This window comes from Lynx rufus, unplaced genomic scaffold, assembly GCF_022079265.1.
Source record: "Lynx rufus isolate CCGP_SWC_20201006 ecotype Redwood Valley unplaced genomic scaffold, mLynRuf1.p SCAF_13, whole genome shotgun sequence".
In the NCBI taxonomy this organism is placed as follows: Eukaryota; Metazoa; Chordata; class Mammalia; order Carnivora; family Felidae; genus Lynx; species Lynx rufus.
Window position 1 is genome coordinate 55,617,590 of NW_025814827.1, and position 23,274 is coordinate 55,640,863.

The window sequence follows — 23,274 nt, forward strand, 5'->3', positions numbered from 1 at the left end:
ACTGCGTTTCCCCCGGCCCCCCGCCCTTCCTCTTGGTTCGCTCCCCAGCCCAGTCTCAGTGCTACTGTCCCACTGCCTCCACGGGTTCAGGAGGCCCTGCCTTTGAAGTCCAACAGTTGACCTTCGGGAAGCCACAGAGAGACCCCAGCCTCTAATGTCACCATCTACAGGCAGAGACCAGCAGACAGGCACCAAAGATAAAACCTCAACCACCTTCACTGGATGTGCCTGCCCCCCCCCCCCCCCCATGAGATGTGGAGGTGTGGAATCCCTGGGGACCTAGCTTTGGCGCTTTGGGGGAATAGCAGGGTGAGGGGTGGAGGGGGGAGGTGGGTTTTGGCATCCAGCAAATGCAAGAGTGGGCCCTAGCATGGCCGACGCTTCCTGTCCGGGGTGTCATGGGGAGTAGCCGGTGCTTCCAAGGTACCGCCCCACATCCTTGCAGGCACAGCAGTGCCTGCCACCCAGTCAGGCAGTGGCGACACAGTCAAGGGAAGGCCACGTAGATGTGACCTGTTGCGCCTCTGTGGGACTTTCACTGGGTGGGTGGGTGGGCACACACCCGAGGGGATGTTAAAATACATGGAGCCAGGGCAAGGAGTCCAACCCCGGCACTGGTGTTCTCTTCTCCCCCGCCTTTGACTCCAGTGCCTCTCCAGGAAGTCCAAAGCACCTTGACCTATTTCAGGAAGTAACCACCTCCCTCAAAGGAATCCAGGTCGGTGCGCACAGGAGGGTCAAAGGAGCCAGGCCACCAGACTGGCGGACACGGCTGGGTATCAATCGGCCTCATCATGCCCTGAAACATGGAGCTGTGCCAAAAAGTAAAGCAATGTGCCACTGATGTGGACATGTCAAGCACACAAGAGCCATTTTGAAAGGGTTCCCACTGGCCAAATCGAGATCATGATAATAATCGATCATAGGGGCGCCTGGGTGGCTCAGTTGGTTAAGTGTCTGACTTCCGCTCAGGTTATGATCTCACGGTCCGCGAGTTCAAGCCCCATGTCAGGCTCTGTGTTGACAGCTCAGAGCCTGGAGCCTGTTTCAGATTCTGTGTCTCCCTCTCTCTCTGTCCCTCCCCTGTTCATGCTCTGTCTCTCTCTGTCTCAAAAATAAATAAACGTTAAAAAAAATTTTTTTTTTAAATAAAATAAAAAATAATGGATCATAATCCGTGGAGTAAAACAGGTGCAGGGCCTAAATGCAATCACACATCAGTATCCGTGAACGCTAAGCACCACCGGATCTTGGCCTCCAGCTACACAAAATGGAAAAAAAAAAAAAAAAAAAAAAAAAAAAAAGGAACCAGGGCTCCTTGGAGACCCACCTAGCCACTTCTTTGGGTTTTCATGTTACTATGGGGTCTCCCACGTACATGGAAAAAATCTGTATGCTTTCCTTCTGATATTCTGTTTTACGTCCAATTTAATGCTCAGGCCCTGCTGGAGACCCTAACAGGGTAAAAGTAAAGTTCTGTCTCCCCTACACCTTGAACCAGAGTGAAGCATGATGGAAGAACAGAAGAGGAAGGCATGGGAGAAAACTAACTAAGGTGCATACCCCTGACTTACCTTTTTCTGATGGTTTGTAAAATGATCCCATTCTTCTAAAGTGAGAAGGGGCTGAACCAGGCTAGGTTGGAGGCCGATGGGGTAGACTGGTGGGTGGATCCTCACAAACTGTGAGATCGTGACCTGAGCCGAAATCAAGAGTCAGGATGCTTGACTGGACTGAGCCACCCAGGCGCCCCAGAAACTTTTTTTTTTTTTTTTTAATTTTTTTTTCAACGTTTATTTATTTTTGGGACAGAGAGAGATAGAGCATGAACGGGGGAGGGGCAGAGAGAGAGAAGAAGACACAGAATCGGAAACAGGCTCCAGGCTCTGAGCCATCAGCCCAGAGCCTGACGCGGGGCTCGAACTCACGGACCGCGAGATCGTGACCTGGCTGAAGTCGGACGCTTAACCGACTGCGCCACCCAGGCGCCCCCTTTTTTTTTTTTTTTTTAACCCCGCGATCTATAAGTTAATTAATGAAGCATATACTAAAAGCCTATTATGCCGCCATGCACTGTTGTAGCCAAGTATGAATGGAGCAACCAACAAAATAGACAAGAATCTCTGGCCTCGTGGAACTTCCCTCTCAGGGGGTATAGTTAGAAAACTAAAATGCAGGGGTCCTGGGTGGCTCAGTCCGCTAAGCGTGGGGTTTGGGCTCAGGTCCTGAAATCACGGTTGGTGAGTTCGAGCCACGGATCTGGCTCTGTGCTGACAGTTCAGAGCCTGGAGCCTGCTTCAGATTCTGGGGCTCCCTCTTTCTCTGCTCCTTCCCCGCCCACGCTCGCTGGCTGTCTCGAAAACCAAACACTAAAAATTTTTCGGAAAAAAAGACAAAGCTAATAAGATGTTAGATCGGTTCTCCAAGCGTCTCTGGAACCAACTGGGAGTCCCGTAGTATATAAGTGGCTGCTATCTAGTTTGGCAGATTCTGTGAAAGTAAGGGGTCTATAAAACGTTGCTGCGTCCACGCGCTCGTAACCAGCCAGCCCCCACGAGACCAGGCGATGCTGAAACTACGGGCCCGGGAGCACGCATTGAAAGCGGCTGCCAGCTTCCAAAGCAAAAGCGCTTTAAGGAAACAACGCGAGAGAAAAAAAAAAACAACAAACCCAGGACACTGCCGGGACTGCTGTCCCGACGCCATGGACGTTAACCGTGGAGAGCTAAACGTCCAGAAATACGTTCACTGCGCCCACACGGGCGACAAAAAGTTGCGCCTGTTTTTTGCAAACCCAAATAACCAGGGGAAAGCGCGAACGCAGTCCCCCACTACCACAAATTATGCAGTCGAGTTTCCCACATTTGGGGAAATCGCAGGGGTCAGCACATCCGGAGTGCAATGGATAAGCCTCGCCCTGGGAAAACCACCTTCGTGATCATGGTATCTCCCCTGCCAGGTAAGTATGAGTTGCACGCCTCGCCTCGACCCACACCCTCGCGCTCGCCACGCTTCTTACACACGGTCACTTGCCTCACGCGGCCTCCGCGCCCCGGCTGCCCGCAGCCCCCCCTCAGCTCCAACCTCTCCCGTCCGCAAAACAACCTCGGGCGCCTTTGCCTAGCCCCCACGCGGGACGTGCGCGCCCAGGCGGTCCGGGACCGGCAGCCAATGCGCGCATGCTCATCTACATACGCCACGCCCCGTCGCCCGAGTGGGCGGAGGAACTTCCCACCCTTGGGGGACGAAAGTAGAAGAACCGGGGGAGCCTGGCTGTGATTCTTCCAGTTAAAATGAACATTAGTTTGTAGTTCTCTTATTTATTTTATTTATTTGTTTTTTAATTATGACGTGGATTCATGAGCAGATGGCTAAGAAAGGTTTCTCCAGACGTTTCAGTGCAAAAAGGTGTTGTTATTATACGTAGCACCAGCACAGCACCCGGTGGGCAGGCAGAAAGAGCTGCACTGGGCTTGTGAGGAGTGACTTGATGATATATTTTTAAATTTGTGGAGGGAGGGGGGATAGAGATCAAGTAAGTTTCCAAGGAATTTTGAAGCAAGGCTTTCAGGACCCTGAGGGGCTAGCTGCTGTCATGGTAAGGTTGCTTTTAGCTTTTAACGAAATATAAACATTAAGGCACTACGGCAGCCGTGAGCTCCTTGAGGAAGGTCACGCTCTGCATGTTTCAGCTCTCTATCAGTGGGCTGCAAGCTGTAAGGAGATCTAGTTTAAGCTACGTTTCTCTTGCCTTCGTTTCCCTCATCAATCTGTACACCCATGTAGGGCTAGAACTCTTCACTCACAGTCCCATGGTCTACCAACTGAGCCAGCCAGGCACTGCACAGCAGTTTGCAGTTTGCAGTTGGATTGAGGGGTTTGATTTTTGTCACCGTTTTTTTCTAACATTTTCCCCACTGAGAAATCACAGTCTTTGCAAAGGCTGGTGAGCCCTCGTTTGGGTTTTCTAGTTTGTTTACTTTTTTCTTTGGCTGACCTTGTGGCCTCCAGGAGGTTAGGACAGGGTTGCTTGACTTGTGGGTTCGCTTTAGGTATGACACATCGACTGTGTTAAGTGGGGGGGGGGGGGAGAAAAAGGCCCCCAAATATATGTAGTATGCTACCGTTTGTGTAGGAAAAGTGTGAAAACAAGAAAATTATACAGTCTTGCCAAAAGAAACAGAAGACTAGGGACACCTGGGTGTCTGACTCTTGACTTCAGGTCAGGTCAGGTCAGGATCCCAGGGTCGTGGGCTGGGCACTGAGTGTGGAGCTTGCTTAAGATTCTCTCTCTCTCCCCCTCTGCCCCTCTCCCCTTGTCCCCGACTAGCACTCTCTAAATAGATAAATGATGAAATTGCCTGGGGGGGGGGGGGAGTGGAAGGAGAGAGTGATGCTTTTCTGAGTACACCTTTCTCTGTAATTTTGACTTCTGGAATTCTATTAATATTTTACATATATTTTTTAATCACAGGGGGAACATCCCTAACGTTGAACATAAGCATAACTGAACCTAGCGATCTGAGATGAATAGTGTAGCCACACTGGAAGAAAAAAAAATAACCAACTGAAATGACTTTTGGGCGCAGTACATCGACTATAAACATCTTCAAGTCCGAAGACAAGAACTGCAAACACATACTGAACTGTCCCATAGTAGGTTTGTATTTCATAGCTGTATGGTCGTAACAGTTCTGTAACAACGTTGTGTATATTGTAGGATTGAGCTAATGACTAAATGGATGTTGGGAGTCAAGGTTCTTACTGTTGGAGAAAGGAGATACAAACAAATATGGAATGATGGTCCGCCTGGGTGGCTCAGTCTGTTGAGCATCCGACTCTTGATTTCAGCTCAGGTCATGATCTCACGGTTCATGAGTTTGGGCCCTCCGTCGGGCTCTGTGCTGATGGCTCAGAGCCTGGAGCCTGCTTCAGATTCTGTCCGTCTGTCTGTCTGTCTGTCTCTCTCTCTCTCTCTCTCTCTCTGCCCCTGCTCATGCTCTGTCTCTCTTGCTCTCAAAAATAAATAAACATTTGGGGCCCCTGGGTGGCTCAGTCGGTTAAGCGCCTGACTTTCGCTCAGGTCACGATCTCGCGGTTCATGGGTTCAAGCCCCACATCGGGCTCTGTGCTGACAGCTCGGAGCCTGGAGCCTGCTTTGAATTGATTCTGTGTCTCCCTTTCTCTCTGCCCCTCCCCTGCTCATTCTCTCTCTCTCTCTCTCTCTCTCTCTCTCACAAAAATAAACATTTAAAAAATAAATAAATAAACATTAAAAACAAAAACAAAAACACGGGGTGCCTGGGTGGCTTAGTCGGTCAGTTGGTTAAGCGTTCAACTTCAGCTCAGGTCATGATCTCACGGTTTGTGAGTTCGAGCCCCTCATCAGGCTCTGTGCTGACAGCTCGGAGCCTGGAGCCTGTTTATTCTGTGTCTCCCTCTCTCTCTCTGTCCCTCCCCTGCTTGTGATCGGTCTCTCTCTCTCTCTCAAAAATAAATAAACGTTAAAAAAATTAAAGCAAGCAAACAAACAAATATGGAATGGTGGAGGGCAAGGAGGACCCACTTGCATAAAATTGAGAGTTGGAATTTAAGGTACTGGTGTGGGCTCATTATTTATTTTTTTAATTTTGTTTTTTAAAGAGAGAGAAGGAGCGAGTGGGGGAGAGGGCATAGAGAGAGGGAGAGAGAATTTTCTTTACGTTTATTAATTTATTTTGAGAGGGGGGAGAGGGGCAGAGACAGAGGTAGAGAGAGTCTTAAGCAGGTTCCACACCTAGCAGGGAGCCGGAGGCAGGGCTCAATATCATGACCCCAAGGTTATGACCTGAGCCAAAATCAAGAGACGGATGCTTAACCAACTGAACCACCCACGTAGCTGTCCCTGGGCTCATTGCTTTTAATCTACATCTGTAGATAGGTGTTAGGAAATACACGTATTCTCTACCTCTATCCACTGAAGGGGCCTAGAGGCAAAGACAGTAGCATTAGACATACCTACCGCCTTGATCTTGCTTCCTTTCTTTTTCTTTTTTCTTTTTTTCTTTTCTTTCTGTCTCCTCCTCCTCCTCCTCCTCCTCCTCCTCCTCCTCCTCCTCCTCCTTCTCTTAACGTTTATTTGTTTAACGTTTATTTGTTTTTGAGACAATGTGTGAGCGGGGGAGGGGCAGAGAGAGGGGGGCTGAGGATCCAAAGCGGGCCGAACTCACCAACCGAACCCGTGAGATCACGACCTGAGCCAAAGTCGGCCGCCCAACCGACTGCGCCACGCAGGCGCCCCTTGATCTTGTTTTCTAAAACCACTCCCCACTAAAAAGAACCAGGCCTCTTTGGAGAAATAGGTAATTTTCACGAGCCAAGACAGATACATAATGGCCCTGGAACATCTTGTGCCAGAAGACACGGAAATGCTCCAAAAATGTTATGGACATGTCCGAAGGACACCGTAGGCACCCTGAAGGGGTTTTTATAGGCCCGATCTGAGAACATCAGAACGTCAAAATAAATTTCAAAACAGTTTTGGGTTACAAACAACTGGACAAAATAACAACCATGAGTTCGTATCGTTAGCACATAGGGAAGGAGGGAAAGTCCTACCTTACGATGCCAGCTGATAACTGAAGAATGAATGATGGCATTAGAAAATGGACATTTGGCAATCATAACGCAAGAGCCCTCAGTGGATGCTAAAAACTGTTGTGTTAAACAGGATGTTCACATATCCTCACATTATCTCCATACAAATCACTTAATAATTACAAAGGGAAAACTCGATGAACACCTCCAGTGGCCGACAGTTGCAGTGCTGGCCCCAGTACCCAGGTGCTTCTGCAACACCCCAGCCTACTGACTTTGGCCTTCGCCATGTGACTTGCTTTGGCTAATGGGACATTAGTAAATGGGATGCAAGCAGAAGGTTGAAAATCACTTGCTCATTAAGACTGGCTCTCACTTGCCTGTCCTGAGGCCACCATGAGAAGAAGCCTGGGTTAGCCCGTTGGAGGATGACATCGCCCGAGTGAACGTGAACCGTGTCTGCCGAAGTCCCCTAGACCGACTAGGCCCCAGGTGACCTGCAGGCTGGCTGCCGCGGCTCCAGCGATCCCACTTGAGACCGGCAGAACTGCCCGGTGGAACCCAGCCAGAATCGCTGATCCACAGAATTGTGAGCAAGTGAAACGGTCATTATTTCCAATCGCTAAGTTTTACGGCCACCTGTTACACAGAGACGGGTAACCGATACGCCGCCTTCACTAAGTAGTCGATGTTAACCCCACCAGTAACAGAACAGACTGCCTTCACGTGCCTCCACACGTGGTGCCCAGAGGAGGCCTGTATACATCTGCTAGGTCTGTCATAATAAAATACCACCAACTGGGTGGCTTAAAAAAACAGAAGTGTCTTCTCTCACAGTTCTGGAAGCTAGAGGTCCAAAAGCAAGGTGCCAGCAGGGCCATACTCTCTCTGAGGCTCTGAGTGGAATCGTCCCTCCTTACTCCCCAGCTTCCGGTGGTGACAAGCCAATCCTTGGCTCGCTTGCGGCTACATCACTACACTCTCTGCTTCTGCCATCGCATGGTGTTCTGTCAGCGAGTCTCTTCACGTTGCCGTCTTCCTCGCGTAAGGAAAACAGTCACATTGGATCAGGGCCCGCTCGAGTGACCTCACCTTCACCCGACTGTATCTGCAAAGATCAGATTTCCAAAGAAGGTCACAGTCCCAGGTACCAGGACTTAGGACTTCAACATATTGTTTTGGAGGGACACAAACCAACCCATAACAGACACGGTATCATTTACGTAGCCTTCGTGTCAAAAATGCATTCCTGAATGTACTTGCGAGGGAAGCCAGGACAACTCAAAAACTGAAGGACGGTCTCCAAAATGACTGGCCCGTAGTCTTCAAAAAGGCCTGCATAATGAAATGCAAAGAACTACCTGGGAACTATTTCAGATAAAGAGACATGACAACTGAATGCAACACATGATTTTGAATTTTCCTTTGCTCTAAAGGACATTATTGGGACAATTGGTGGAAAAGGGAATAACGTCTGTAGAGTAGTAAGATTGTATCAGTGTTCATTTCTTGGTTTTGATAATTTTCCTGGGGTTAGGGAAGAGAACCATTTGTTTGTTTTGAGGAGTAGTACACCCTAAGAAAGGAAACTTCCTGAAACAACTAACAATCCAAAACGTGGGCCACCTGGGTGCTCAGTCCCTTAAGGGAACGAGCCTTGGTCATGATCTCACGGTTGGGGGCGGGGAGGGGGCGGAGAGGGGGTTCGGTGCGCGTGGGGCTCCCCGCTGACAGCACGCACGAAGCCTGCTTGGGATTCTCCCTCTCCCCTGCTCTCGCCCGTCCTCCCGTTCTCTCTCAAAATAAATTAAAAAACAAAAGAAAAGAAAAGTAAAGTAAAAAGGATGTACAACACGTTAACTCGGATCTTGACGCTGCTAGAACCTCAGAGAAGTCTTTGCTGACCCAATAATCTCTAGTCCTGTCTCTTGCCTTGCTTTGCTCCAGGGACCCGATCACCCAGGAACACACAACACTTCGATCATTTTGCTCCTATCTGAAGAGGATATTTACCTTTACCTCCACTCGATCTCCGGAGAGAATCTTCTTGTACAGAAGAGGAAAAGACAAATCCGGGCAGGCTGAAAGAGGCAGCCGAAGCCCACAGGATGAAAACGTGATATTTCCGTTCATTTGATTTTCGGAGACCATTCGACGCCCCTCCCCAGCCCACACATCTACTCTTGAGAATGGACGCCTTGTCCTGACTGACGCCCTCTGTTCAAATTTTCCTTTGGTTGTCGCAGGATTAGGTTACTACGTAATCCGAAAGGTCATACTGAGGATTAAGACAATTTCATGTTAAATTGGTGACAAAACTCTTAGTATTTAAGGTTGAGTTGATTCTCTGTTGCGTATTGCATGTAATTTTCGTTGCAAGGAAGGGGAGACTTAACCCACCGCCTCGGTGGGGCCTGCAACTTCTGGACGCCGCGGGACCCCGTCTTCTCGGGTCTCCCCTCCGGGTCCCGACTCCTCGCCGCCCTCCCCCCATCCTTCGCTCCGTGCACCGGCGGTCTGCCGGGACACTAGCACATCCGTTGTCCCAGAGCTGGAGCCGCGACGCGGGGAAGCGCGCGACAAGGCGTGGCGTATGTAGATGAACAAGCGCGCAGAGGCTGCCGGTCCCGGACCGCCTGGGCGCGCACGTCCCGCGTGGGGGCTAGGCAAAGGCGCCCGAGGTTGTTTTGCGGACGGGAGAGGTTGGAGCTGAGGGGGGGCTGCGGGCAGCCGGGGCGCGGAGGCCGCGTGAGGCAAGTGACCGTGTGTAAGAAGCGTGGCGAGGGCCAGGGTGTGGGTCGAGGCGGGGCGTGCAACTCATACTTACCTGGCAGGGGAGATACCATGATCACGAAGGTGGTTTTCCCAGGGCGAGGCTTATCCATTGCACTCCGGATGTGCTGACCCCTGCGATTTCCCCAAATGTGGGAAACTCGACTGCATAATTTGTGGTAGTGGGGGACTGCGTTCGCGCTTTCCCCTGAGTTTTCGTGTTCTGAATGGAAGAAGCTGAGATTAGCCACGCGGCGCCGTTGTGTGTTTCGGTCTCGCACCCCCGGTACAGACACGCTGGGCTGTTGGCGCTACTCTTCGTACTAACGCGTCCCGGGACGCCCAAAACAAGCTTGAAAGGAAGTAGAAGCCCGCTTCTCGGCTTTTGCTTGGCTTTGTTTGGTTTACCTTTATCTCGTTTTCCGCCAACTATAGCCCGCGTACTGCGGCAGCACGAAGATTTTTCCGGTTGCCTGAAAACGTGGTGATAGGCGGGCGCGTGAGGGTTTGCGGGGGAGCCAGGAGACAGCGCAGAAGTACATCTTCACTTCGTGGTCGTTTTCTTTTCTTTGTAAGTTCTGCGACGCCTCGTTCCCCCCCCGTCCCCCGCCACAGCAGTGTCTCCTTGAAATCCACCACCCTGCTCTGCTAACTTGTGCGTAGTGCTTCACTTCAAAAAGGTCTGTTTGAGCTCAACTTCTGTAGCAGTTCACCACGGAATCTGTGTTGTAGGCTTTCCCAAACCAGGGGCAGAGGAGAAACTCGCCCAGTCTTTAAGCCTCACGGGCCTTAGCGGCCCGGGGACCCCCACTTTCTTTTGCAATTTCCTTTCTTTACCATCCTCCACCTTCACTGCCACCAACCCCGCCACCTTCATTCCTCCTGGGTCGTTCATTCCTACTGCTCGCGTCGCTCTCTTCCTCTCAGAGCGTGCAGTAAAGACACTCTGTGGGAGAAACCCTGTACTACTACCCAGTGCAGGGCTTTGTCTCTGTTACTGGGCGTCTTCCTCTTTCTCCTTTGTGTCCCCCAGGCACAAGATGGTCCCTAAATGTTTCGTAAATGCCACACCACGAGAGTATTGAAACCAGTTTTTGGTTTGGTTTGGTTTTACGGGGAACCAGCAGCTGAGCTGCGGAATACTTCCATTGTTCTGGAGGTACAAAGTAGCATCTTTCCAGGGGCGCCTGGGTGGCGCAGTCGGTTGGGCGTCCGACTTCAGCCAGGTCACGATCTCGCGGTCCGTGAGTTCGAGCCCCGCGTCAGGCTCTGGGCTGATGGCTCAGAGCCTGGAGCCTGTTTCCGATTCTGTGTCTCCCTCTCTCTCTGCCCCTCCCCCGTTCATGCTCTGTCTCTCTCTGTCCCAAAAATAAATAAACGTTGAAAAAAAAAAAAAAAGTAGCATCTTTCCTAAAGTATGCCCTCGAGGGAGTAACCTACATTCTTCACCTTCTTTGTGTGTTTTGTGACAAGGTCCTTCCTTGGATAGTGCGGTCAACTCATTTATGTGTGTTTTTGTTAAGCACCCTGCCCCACACTAATATGTAACTTGCTGCTTGCACTCTACCCCCACCCCAACAGACACCGTAAACATGTAAACCAGGGACCAAGGGATGTACCTACCACCCTCCTACCTTTGCCCGGAATAAGGCCCCCTTGGTACAAACAAGCAGATTAGCGGATGGATAGGTGCGACACTGTATTACTGCCTTTTGCCCCGCACTTGCTGTTTCTTTGCATTTACACAGCACCTTCACGTTTTCAAAGCACTGTACCAATGTTTATTAATCCTCACAACACCCCTGTGAGGTAGGTAGGTCAGTATGTCCTTTGTAGTAGAGAAACTGAGGCAGACAGAGGTCAAGCGAACCAAACCTGCCTAGGCCACAAGGGCAGCCGGCGAAGGGACTGCACCCGAGTCCCGAAGCCAGGGCTCTCTGTCCCGTTCATCCACTGGTGAGCATCGAGTGGGCGTCTTCTCACCAGTGAAGGGGACAGACAGGAGGACCAAACACACAGATTTCTCAGGCAACCGGGGGGTGGGGTGGGGGTGGGTAGTACAAACGACATCAGGGAATAACCAGGGAACCACGCCAGTGAAAGAGAGAAACGTGAACCAGCACACCAGTAAGGCAAGAGAACATGCTGGAGAGCAAGGCTGGGATCATGGTGACTACTCAGAAGACCTAGACCAGGGGTGGGGAAAATGTAAACGAGGAACCCACCTACAAGGTGACCAACCCAAATACCTGTGGTTTCCAACTGGAAGAAAAGTTAGACAGTGAAAAAAACCAAACCACACAATCGAATTTTAAATTAGAAATGACGTGGCGATAATTCACATTAAAAAGGCCAATCATATTTGTATTGTAACTGTAACTAGTATCCTTTTTGGAGCCTTCCATTCCAAATATTCCAATTCCCACCCCCCCACGAGGGCTGTTCCTTACAGCACTCTTTCTCTCTCCATACCAATCCGTACACTAGTAGAACTATCAAGTGGCTCGATGGCGTGTCGCAGGGTTAACTGGCCCGGCTAGGGATGGAATTCAGGAAACCATCACAGACGGACCATTCTGTCTGCCTCCTGTATTTTAGAAACAGCTGTTTCGAACCTGCCTCTGCCCAATTCCATCTTCTAGGAAAGGCTGAGAGCACACAGAGAAGCAGTTCATTCTTTCGTAAGGGGACTGGTGAACCTGGTTCAACATGCCATTTTCAGAGAAAAAAGAGAGAAGACCTGCACTGTAAAGCATAACGAAGGAGTAGATTGATAATAGCTACTCCAAATTTTAGAGTGATACAATGACCACAGAGTTAAAAACTATCACTGTTACCACGGTTTATTTGACAATAGTCGGTTTAGTCTACAAGTTTAAGGCAAACATACTAATGCAGTCGCTTTTCATCAGAAATCATACTTATAAAGATTACATAAAGTCTGTCCCAAAACTTCTAAGGAATGTTCATTAATTAAAAATAAGTCTGATTAAGATGCTTTTACCAGGATACATGGATGAACTAAGGTGGCATACAATGTTTTTAAAAAAAACAAAACAAAACAAAACAAAACATAACAAAAACACCAAAAGAAAACAAAAGGTAATGGCAACCTTTATCTTGTCTGAACAATGCATCTTTGAAAGGGTTAAACATCAGAAATTACTTAAAGGGAAATAAGATTGGCAGCCATAAGGAACGCTATTCAGAAAATAAAGACAGTTACAGAGGCTACTTAAAAAAGGACTGAACGCTGGGCTTCGGAAGAGGAGGAGCGCACGGTGACGGACAACCGTCCCAGGGAGCACACGGGGAGCTGCAGGAGGGCAGCGTTCCACCACACAGACGGACGGACCCGCAAAACCCGTGGACGGCACCGCTCCATCGCTTCTCAGAAAAAAAGGAGAGTAGATGCGCTTGGTCAGCTGTTTCTTTTGTTTCCAGTGAGCAGTAAATGCCTAATCTCATTAAGAAAACAAAAATAAAATCTGAAGGAAGGCAGCCCTTTTTAACCAAAGGCGGAGTGTGGCTTATGTGTCTCCATTTAACACTGCCAAGCAGTTCTGCAGCAACTGTAGGTTACCCTAAAAAGGAAGGGAAAATAAATCATGAAGTGCAGACAGCCTGGAAGAGTTGCAGTGACAATATAACAGCGCTGGGAATCCCGTAACTAACGCCACCTTTATTAAGACAACAGAACTCCGGAAACAGCTACTCACTATCCACACACGTACACGGGTTTAAAGACATAAAACCGTACGTATCCTTTGTTTCACGCACAAGGTTTTCCACACACCAGATTTCTTCAGGGCATTTCCGTCAAATCAGTATTATGGTGTTGAATCACTCGGCATGGTTCTAATGAGGGATGAAACATGCCCTGTGTGTCCAAGTCAAACTACCGGACGTTTTGCAAGACCGGTTCTTATCCCTTTCCTCTAGCCGTTAAAATCTGTGTATTAGGGTAGAGGCATATTAAATTATAACGTACACTTTCAGGACTAAAGTAGTGAGTGATACCAGTTTTTATACACATAGCCGTAAGTTCCCGTACGACGGCATTCTGTAACATTCAGACAGGCCTACGTACCCATTTGTAAAACATGGGCGCTGGCATCCAAATTTAGACACGTGTCCGGACAAATGTAAGCATATATGCATTACGCCGATAAATACATGGGGTAAAGGAAAACCTCTTCCTTCCAGTAAGTAGAAAGCCAACTAAAACGATGGGATTAGAAAAGTGACCGTCTGGCAGCCACCACGATAATCGACGGAGGCAAAAGTCATGAACGGTGGCTTTGAGCATAAGGCTGAAATGCCAATACCGTAGCCATTAGCTACGTGCGGCGATGGAAAATTTAAATTTCTGTTAATTAAAGTGAAATAAAAACTCAGTTTCTCAGTTGCACCAGCCACATTTCAAGTGTAGGCGTTTGACGGCCACGTGTGGCTACTTAGTGGCTACCGTGCCAGACAGTGCTGATGACAGGATACTTCTTCCATCATCACACAAAATTCTGTGGGACAGTGCTGGGTAAGCGATGGGGTATTTACACAGTCCCAAGTATCTCCCCGCAGAATACTTCTTCATTTCAAAGTGTAAAATAGTAACTTGGCCACTGAGGAACCTGCAGACATCATCACTTGAACCAAATGATCAACGTCAGACATTGCCAGCGAGGCAACTCATCAACAGCATGTACCTCCTGAAAGGATGCAACAACGAGAAGGTCCGAGCACCACTTCTGGGAGATTCCCGCCACAGGTGGGGAATCTAAACTCAATAACTAGACGAACCCCAAGCGAGGGACATTTTATAGACCTGTGCGTTTCAGTGTCCAATGTTATGAAATACAAAGACTCAGGAACTTTCCGGGTTCAGGAAGTCTAAAACGACACGTGCGGGGGGTGCAGGGCAGGGAGGGCACCTGGCTGGCCCAGTTGGTAGAGCGCGCGACTCTCTCGACTCTCTCGATCCTGGGGGTCGTGAATTCAAGCCCTACAGCGGGTGTAGAGCTCATCCCAAGAAAAACGAAAAGTCACGCCTGGGTGGCTCTGTCGGTTAAGTGTCCGACTCTCGGTTTCTGCTCAGGTCACAATCTCACGGTCTCGGTTTCGTGAGTTGGAGCCCTCCCCCACCCCACCCTGCGCCCCGGGCTCTGCACTGACAGCGCCGGAGCCTGCCTTGGGATTCTCCCTCTCTCTCCCTCTCTCTCTCCCTCTCTCTCTCTCTCTCTCTCTCTCTCTCTCTCTCTCGCTTGCTCGCTCTGCCTCTCCCCTTCTCCCACGTGTGCGCTCGCGCTCTCTCTCGCTCGCTCTCTCAAAATAAATACATAAACTTAAAAAATAAATAAAAAGACCGCCGAATGTCATGTATTATCTTGAGTATCCTTTTGTCACTAAAGACATTATTCATTGTTAGACAACTGGTGGCATAAAAGTCTGTGGATTAGATAATAGTACTGTATCCATAGTAATTTCCTGATCTTTGTAATTGCTCCAAGTATTCAAGAGAATTATTTGGTGTTAGGAAATCGACACTGAAGTGTTTAAGAGCCAAGAGACTTCCTAGCTGCAACCTAAATGGTTTAAGACAAAAACAGGTACGTATAAGGGTAGGGGTGTGGGGTGTGTGTGTACTGTGTAAAGAGGAAAAGGAAAGAGGGAGGGAGGAAGAGGGGGAGGGGAGGACAGAGCGAACATGACAATATGCACATTTGAGGACTCTAGTGACAACTATCCAGGGATTCTTTGTACTTTTCTTGCAACTTTACTGAGCGCCTGAAATTGGGTGAACATAAACATTTAAGAATTTCAAGTGCCCCAGTTAACTGTCCATGTTGTGCCAGTAGAACGATGGATTCTGAGCCTGTCTGTATTTCTGACATGATCTTCTTAAAGGTATATCCCTCCAGTGGGACGAAGTCCAAGGATACACATCCTGCACTTGACACACTGCCAACGCCCTCCAGAAGGGTGTGCCCTGGTCCACACTTACCCACCAGGCACGAGGACTCCACGCCCTCATAGGCAGCAGTAGCATCCCCCTTTTTTTTTTTCCACTGCCTTTATCATACATTCTATGCTTCATTAATAAAGTATCTGAGACTATCTTCAAGGACACAAAAGTGACCAAATGACCTAATTTTCTGTTATAACCAGGTTCCAAAAAATGGCAAGACATATCCCGGTTATAATGAGTGAAATCCAAAGTAGTTTTAAACCATCTGGATGTAAATTTAACCAATGTCTAATCTCTTTGGAATAACTTATATGGATTCTGGGACCAAAATGGGACTTTGTTCAGATTTGCAAAATCATCAAGAAACCTCAGACGAGAGGGCAGGGTTTCTCAACCTCGGCGGGTTTTTTTTTTTTTTTAAGCTTTATTTATTATTTTTTTAAATGTTTATTTTATTTTATTTTTGAGAGACAGAGAGAGAGAGAGAGAGAGAGAGAGAGAGAGAGAGAGAGAGAGGAGAGAATCCCAAGCACGCTCCACGGTTATCAGTGCAGAGCTGGACACGGGGCTCGAACTCACAAATCCGTGAGATCATGACAGGAGCGGAAACCAAGAGCCAGACGCTTCACTGACTGAGCCACCCAGGCGCCCCAAGTTTTATTAAAGTAATCTCTCTACACCCAACGTGGGGCTTGAACTGGCGACTCCGAGATCGAGAGTCACACGCTCTTCCGACCGAGCCAGCCAGGCACCACCCACCCTACCCCCCATTTAAAAAAAGATTTTATTTCATCATTATTTTTTAAATTTATTATCATTTTCTTAGGTAGGTCAAGAGGCGGATGCTTGACTGACTGAGCCACCCAGGCGCCCCTGAACGATTTTATTTTTAAAGTCATCTCTACACCCGACGTGGGGCTCGGACCTACAACCCTGAGAACACGAGTTCCACGCTCCACCGACTGAGCCATCCAGTCTCAGTGTCCCTCAGTCTCGGCAGACTTGAGGTATTTGGGGCCGTCGAATCCTTTCTAATGGGGGCTCTCCTGTGCCCTGTCAAAAGTTTAGCAGCATTCCTGCCCTCTGCGCCCTACATACCGGTCGTAAACCCACCCATCCTCTGTTGTGACTACCAGACATGTCTCCAGAAATTGCTAAATGTCTCCCGGGAGGCAAAACTGCCTCTAGTTGAGAGAGCCACTGGAGTAGAAGACCCATCAGAGAACACATTTCAGAAAGGACCTGAAAAGCACAGAAATCTGGAAACCAGAGGCTGACAACCATCTATATAGTAAGGGTCAGCAAACTTTCTGTAAAGGGCTTAAACACGTAGTAAACGTTTTAGACTTTGAGAGACATGTGGTCTCTGTTTTGCTGTAGTAGTATGAAAGCAACCACAGACGGAGCACAAAGGAACGAGCTTGGCTGTATTCCAGGAAAACTTCACTTACAGATGAAATCTAAATTTCACGTAATTATCACGTGTCATGAAATACTATTCTTTCGCCTTTTTTTAAAGAACCACTGAGGGGCACCTGGGTGGCTCAGTCGGTCAAGCGTCGTCCGACTCTCGATTTCGGCTCAGGTCATGATCTCACGGTTGGTCGTGAGATCAGCCCCGCCTGGGATTCTGCACTGGGCGTGGAGCCTGCTTAACATACTCTCTCTCCGGGACACCTGGGTGGCTCTTTCGGGTAGGTGTCTGACTCTTGGGTTTCGGCTCAGGTCATGGTCTGGCGGTTAGGGAGTTCAAGCCCTGCATCGGGCTTCACGCTGACAGTGAGGAGCCTGCTTGGTGTTTTCTCTCTCTCTCTCTCTCTCTCTCTCTCTCTCTCTCTCCCTCCCTCTCTCTCTCTGCCCCTTCCCTGCTGGTGCTCTATCTCTCTCTCCCTCTCAAAAAACCAACGCCATTCTTGGCTCACAGGCTACACAAAAACAGACAGGCTGTAATCTGCTAATCCTTCCTTAAACCTATTAACAAAATCCTGAAGAGATTTTATAACCTCCTTACAAAGAACAAACATAGTGAACATTAGAAACCAACACGGGTGCAGTAACAATAAATCGTGCCAACCTTATCGAAATATTTTCTTTTGAGAGGGTGATTAGACCAGGAAATCTGTAACATATAGCTTCATTGTAATGAGGAATTGGATACATCTTGTATCCATCACAGATAAAATGGAAACGGTTGATGATAGTATAAATAGGTGAATTCCTAGCTACCCAAATAGCCATCACCAAAGAATACTCATTAATAACTTAATATCAATTAGTATAGAAAGAAAGGAAGGGAACTACAAATTCAGCCTTTTTGGGTACCGTGCACTTATCCGGTTAGATGAACCAATGTTGACTCCTTTGGTCCCGATCAATCTTTTAAAGTAAAACTTAGATGACGACATAAAAGGGAAGTTCATACAAACTACAAATGTCCATCACTTGGGAGTAATCACCACTCTCCTAGTCAACTACTATATGATCAAATCGAAGTTTCCAAAAGATCTCACGCTGGGCTACAACTAGCAAGCTACAATTTGACAGACATAACTGTGGCCTGCAACTTCATTTTAAAAATTAAATGCTCAGTACATGAAAAAGTTCTAGAGACCTGTTGCACGACAATGTGAATATACTTAACAAGGCTGAACCGTACACTTTAAAAGTGGGTGAGATGGTACATTTATGTGTTTTTTACCACAAAAATGAAAACTATTCCTACAAAGAATTAAACACACAACTATAGGTTGGAGGCTCGAAAACAGACCAAGGAGGAGGAGAATGAGGAGAAGATGTGTGATTATAAGCCAAATCAAGCTGGTGTAAGATGGCACTAAACAAAACAAAACAAAACAAAACAAAACACAAAAGAACCAAAAAACAACAAAAAAAAAAAACAAACCCTTATACGAAAAGCAAAAAGAAAAAGAAAAAACACAAAAAACCCTTATGCCTCTAAAACTGCCGTAAGGACAAACGTGTACAATAAAAAGTCCACGTGTGGAAAGGTGTTTCCATTTCTGGGTGCAATATTGAAAAAAATTTTTAATGTTTATTTACTTATTTATTTTTTTTGAGAAAGAGAGAGACAGACATAGAGACGGAGAGAGACAGAGCATGAGCAGGGGAGGGGCAGAGAGAGAAAAGAGGGAGACACAGAATCCGAAGCAATTCCAGGCTCTGAGCTGTCAGCACAGAGCCCGACGTCGGGCTCGAACTCACCAACTGTGAGATCGTGAGATCGTGAGATCGTGACCTGAGCCAAAGACAGAGGCCTACCCAACTGAGCCACCAAGGGGCCCCTGCACGCAATATTTGAAAACAGCAATGACCTAGTGTAATAATATAAAAAGCTTATTGAAATGTATGGGATAAAATATATTTAGCTCAAAGATGTCTAGCTTGTAGGAGAGAATATATTCAAATATTTGAGGGTAATATATCCAAATGTTTCTGTGGGAGAAATTAAATTCATTTTTCTTTCTTTTTTTAAAGCCGACCCGTTTATTTTGAGAGTTTGAGAGAGAGAGAGAGCGCGCGAGCGAGCGAGCGAGCGCACGAGCGGGGAGGGGCAGGGAGAGAGAGAACCCCAAGCAGACTCCACGCAGAGTTGGACGCAGGGCTCCTCCAGCTGACAAACTGTGAGACCATGACCTGACCGAAACCAAGAGTCGGACCCTCAAACGACAGAGCCACCCAGGCATCCGTCAAATTTATCTTTCTTATTTCACGTGACAAAACTCTGACCAATTTGTCAAAGTGACACAGAAGCAGATTTCTGTGCGTTATGGAGTGTCCCGAACGTCTTAGTAGAGTTTCAAGCTTTTTAATGACTTTCAAAGCGTAAATACTATAAATATATTTAAAAAAAAAAACAAAAAAAAAAAACCACTAACAAGTTTATTTAAATTTCTTTAATACTTCTAATTTGGGGAATTTTGAATATATTTTTACTTTCAGTCCTTCTGATTGAAGCCAGCAAATATTAAATTTTTAAAGAAGTTTTTATTAAAGATAGATTTATCTTTTTTAAGCAGTCACAAATGATACTGGTTTCCATATTAGGTACTAGGGTCTTGCAGAGCTGACCGCTTAGAGAAATTGTACGTATTATTCTTGCTTGAATTAGATGATCTTTAAGTTCGCTCGCAATTCTAAGATTCTCTAGTTCTAACCTTATTAGAAGGCTCGGGCCAAGCTTTATCTTAACTACGAGAAAGGGCTGAATCTGGAGGAAACAAACACTATAAAAAACGCTGGGCGAAGGATATTTATTTACTAACATTAAATTATTTTGAAGTACTAAAATGATCTTCAAAAATTAGCATTCCAATTACAATTCATTCTAATCCAGGAATGGTTCTTCCAATATCCCTCCAGAAAGAAACTGTCATTAAAGGATTATTATCAATTCCATAACTGACTCCTTCCTTCCTCCCTGCCTTCCTCTCTTTCTTTTTTTTTTAAGTAATCTCTACACCCAACACCCAACGTGGGGCTCAAACTCACATCCAGGAGATCAAGGGTCACATGCTCCACCGAATGAGCCGGCCAGGCACCCCGTAATTCATTCATTCATTCATTCATTCATTCATTCATTCGTTTCTTTCTTTTCTTTCTTTCTCTCTCTCTCTCTTTCTATCTTTCTCTCTCTCTCTCTCCCTCCCTCCCTCCCTTTTCTTTTTAATGTTTATTTTTTACTTTTGGGGGGGGGAAGGGCACAGACCGGGGACAGAGGATCTGAAGGGGGGCCGCACAGCCTAACGTGGGACTTGAAACTCACCAATCGTGAGGACCCAGGTGCCCCAAGACTACTCATTTCTAAATTATAAGTCACGTAAAATATTAAACCTTGACTATGACACTAACCTTTGCATGCTTCAGTTCTAACTCTGCCAGTTCCACTAAATTTTTTCTGAATGCGGCAACTCTTCTCGTCTTAAAATCTATAAGTTCTGTGGACAAAAGAAATTAGGATTAACTATTTAATTCACATAACAGTTGAAGGTATACCGTATAATTAAAGGTTAATATAACAGTACCTTGTTTTGCAGATTCAGATATTTTTTCAAATTTCTGACAACATAATTGTTGGGATGTCTCAGCCTGAAGAACATCTTTATTTTTCGCTCTTGCTTTGTCCAGTGCTTTGTTAGCATTTTCATAATCCACTAGTGACCTAGATCTTCGATAGAGGAGATCCTATACAACAGAATGCTTCGCAGTAAGGCACGCTGCGTGTTTCGAACAGTCACGGGCAACCACCACCACCCCACTGCCCCCATCATCATCAGAGCTAACGCTTACGCCATGAAGATCACATGCCAGTCACCCTCCAAATGGTCTTTATAACAGCTTTATGGAGATGTAATTCACACACAGACACCTCGTTCCAAGTGCACAATTCACGGGGTTTTAGTGTGCTGGCAGAGTTGTATAACCATCGCCACCATCAATTTTGGAGCATTTTTGTCGATCAAAAAGAAACCCCACATCCATCAGCAGTCATTCTTCATTTCCTCCTTGCCACCCCCCAACCCTAGACAACCGCTGATCTGCTTTCTGTCTCTGTAGATTTGCCTATTCTGGGCGTGCCATGAAAAAAAAAAAAAAGGAATCACGTAATGTGTGGCCTTTTCTGTCTGGCTTTCTTCACACAGCATAAAGTTTCGAGTTCATTCATGTTATAACTGAATCAGTACTTCATTCCTCTTGACTGCTAAATAATGTTTCGCCGTAAGGACAGACACACCACGTGGATGTGTCCGTTCACCAGTGGAGAGACATTTGTTTGTTTCCACACTCTGCCTATTATGAATCATGCTGTTATGAACACTTGTGTATAAGTCTGTGTGTGAACATGTCTTCCTTTCTCTTTCTATCTCATTACTTAGGGGTGGAATTGCTGGGTCACTCGGTAATTCTATGTTCGACCTTTTGAGAAACTGCCAGACTGTTTTCCAAAGTGGCTGCGCCATTTTTCATTTCTGCAGACGCTGTACGAGTGTCCCAATTTCTCCACATCCTTGGCAACGCTTATCTTTTTGATTAAAGCCACCTGGTGGTGTGAAGTGGTATCACGCTGTGGTTTTATTTTACAAAGATTTAATTAATTAATTATTGAAAACAATTTTTAAAAAAGGTTTATTCACTTTTGAGAGAGACAGAGCAGAAGCGGGGGAGGGCAGAGAGAAAGGGAGACCGAATCTGAAGTAGGCTCCATGCTCTGAGCCGTCAGCTCAGAGCCCGATGCGGGGCTCGAATCCACAAACCATGAGACCATAACCTGAGCCAAAGTTGGACACCTAACCGAATAAGCCACCCAGGTGCCCCTTACTTATTTATTAATTTTTTTTTTTAAGTTTATTTGTTTTGGGAGAGAGAACAAGAGTGGGTGGGGTAGATACAGAGAAGGAGAGAGAAAATCCCAAGTAGGCTCCACACTATCATCGTGGAGACTGATGTGGGGCTTGAGCTCATGAACCGTGGGTTCATGACCTGAGCCAAATACAAGAGTCAGACACTTATTCAACTGAGCCACCCAGGCACCACTAATGATTTTATGTTTTAAGTAATCTCTATACCCAATGTGGGGCTTGAACTCGAGACCCTGAGATCAAGAGTCACATGTGCTATAAACTAAGCCAGCCAGGTGCCCCAAGGCCTATTTATAATTTGATAAGGAATGAAAATGTGGTGTTCAAATCACCACTGACCACATGGGAATTTTCTGTACAATACATACCGATTCATAAATTAACACAAAATTTGGAATATCTGAGCCACTAAGTTTTCAGTGCTTTTTTCAGTTGTTTCTGTTAAACATTTTTTGGATAGTAAGAGTTCTAGTCTTGCACATACATAGACTTCCAAAGGAAATTTGGGTTCCCTGGGTGGCTCAGTTGGTTGAGTGATCGACTCTTGATTTTGGCTGAGGTCATGATCTTGCGGTTGGTGGGTTTGAGCCCCAGACCGGTCTCTGCACTGACAGTGCAGAGCCTGCTGGGATTCTCAGTCTTCCTCTCTCTCTGCCCCTACTCCCCCTCTTCACTCTCAAAAAAAAAGGAAATTTGAGTCGCCTAAAAATAAAACACATTCTGATTTTAGAGCTCATTTACCCCCAAAAGATATATATAGACCAAATTAGGACTCCTTTAGCTACGGGGTTTACTTTTTGTTTTGTAGGCATTTTACCTAAATGACTATACCAAATTCATTAAAAAAAAAAAATTCTAATCTATACTGTATCAGAAGCTTACAGAGGAAACATTATTTTTAGTTATTTTTTAATTTTATTATTTTTAATAATTTTTAAAAAAATGTTTACTTTTTGAGAGACAGAGTGAGAGAGCACATGCGTGCACAAGCTGGGGAAGGACAGAGAGAAAGGAAGACACAGAATCCGAGGCAGGTTCCAGGCTCCAAGCTGTCAGCGCAGAGCCTAATGTGGGGCTCGAACTCATGAACCACAAGATCATGACCTGAGCCAAAGCCGGATGCATAACTGACTGAGCCACCCAAGTGCCCCAAGTTTTTATTCTTTTAAATAAGCACTAGGCCCAACACGGGGCATGAAGTCATGACCCCAACATTTAGAGTTGCATGCTCTACCAACTGAGCCAGTCAGGCACCCCAATAGAGGAAACATTTATGTGGGGTTCCCTGACCTACAATTTATAAAAGGAGAAAAAAATTCACACTTGAGAATATAATTTAAAATCAACAGATGAATAATTTTTAATAACCTTAAATCTAACTTCTAAAGAGATGGCTTTTAATAAAACAGTCCTTTTTAAAAAACAGTGAACAGTAAGTTACCTTAGCAGCTTGAGATTCCCTTAAGTAATATTTTAAAAGGTCAGAAAGTTTGAGGTCCTCATCAGCAGACACTCGTGCTTCTATTTTCTGAAAAAGGGGAAAAAAACAGGCATTTAATTAGCACATAGTCTACACCCCACATT

At 46.5% G+C, this 23,274-nt stretch overlaps 1 protein-coding gene and 2 non-coding genes across 4 annotated transcripts in view; 1 reads left to right on the plus strand and 2 right to left on the minus strand.

The window, feature by feature from the left end:
• Nucleotides 1–2,803: 2,803 nt before the first annotated feature.
• On the minus strand, nt 2,804–2,967 carry LOC124509033 (U1 spliceosomal RNA). Its single transcript, XR_006961392.1, has one exon. It is a non-coding gene; the product is annotated as a U1 spliceosomal RNA (small nuclear RNA).
• A 6,428-nt stretch (nt 2,968–9,395) lies between these two features.
• LOC124509037 (U1 spliceosomal RNA) lies at nt 9,396–9,559 on the plus strand. Its single transcript, XR_006961395.1, has one exon. It is a non-coding gene; the product is annotated as a U1 spliceosomal RNA (small nuclear RNA).
• Nucleotides 9,560–12,175: 2,616 nt separating this feature from the next.
• The window catches only part of SNX6 (sorting nexin 6), a 59,769-nt gene continuing 48,670 nt past the window's right edge, over nt 12,176–23,274 (minus strand). For both annotated transcript variants that reach the window (XM_047075590.1, XM_047075591.1), the window contains 4 exons: nt 23,132–23,218; nt 20,356–20,515; nt 20,183–20,268; nt 12,176–12,932 (listed from right to left, as the gene is read on the minus strand). In XM_047075590.1, the coding sequence (XP_046931546.1) occupies nt 12,879–12,932; nt 20,183–20,268; nt 20,356–20,515; nt 23,132–23,218 (387 nt within the window). In that variant the 3' untranslated portion in view covers nt 12,176–12,878. The remainder of the gene's footprint in view (nt 12,933–20,182; nt 20,269–20,355; nt 20,516–23,131; nt 23,219–23,274) is intronic.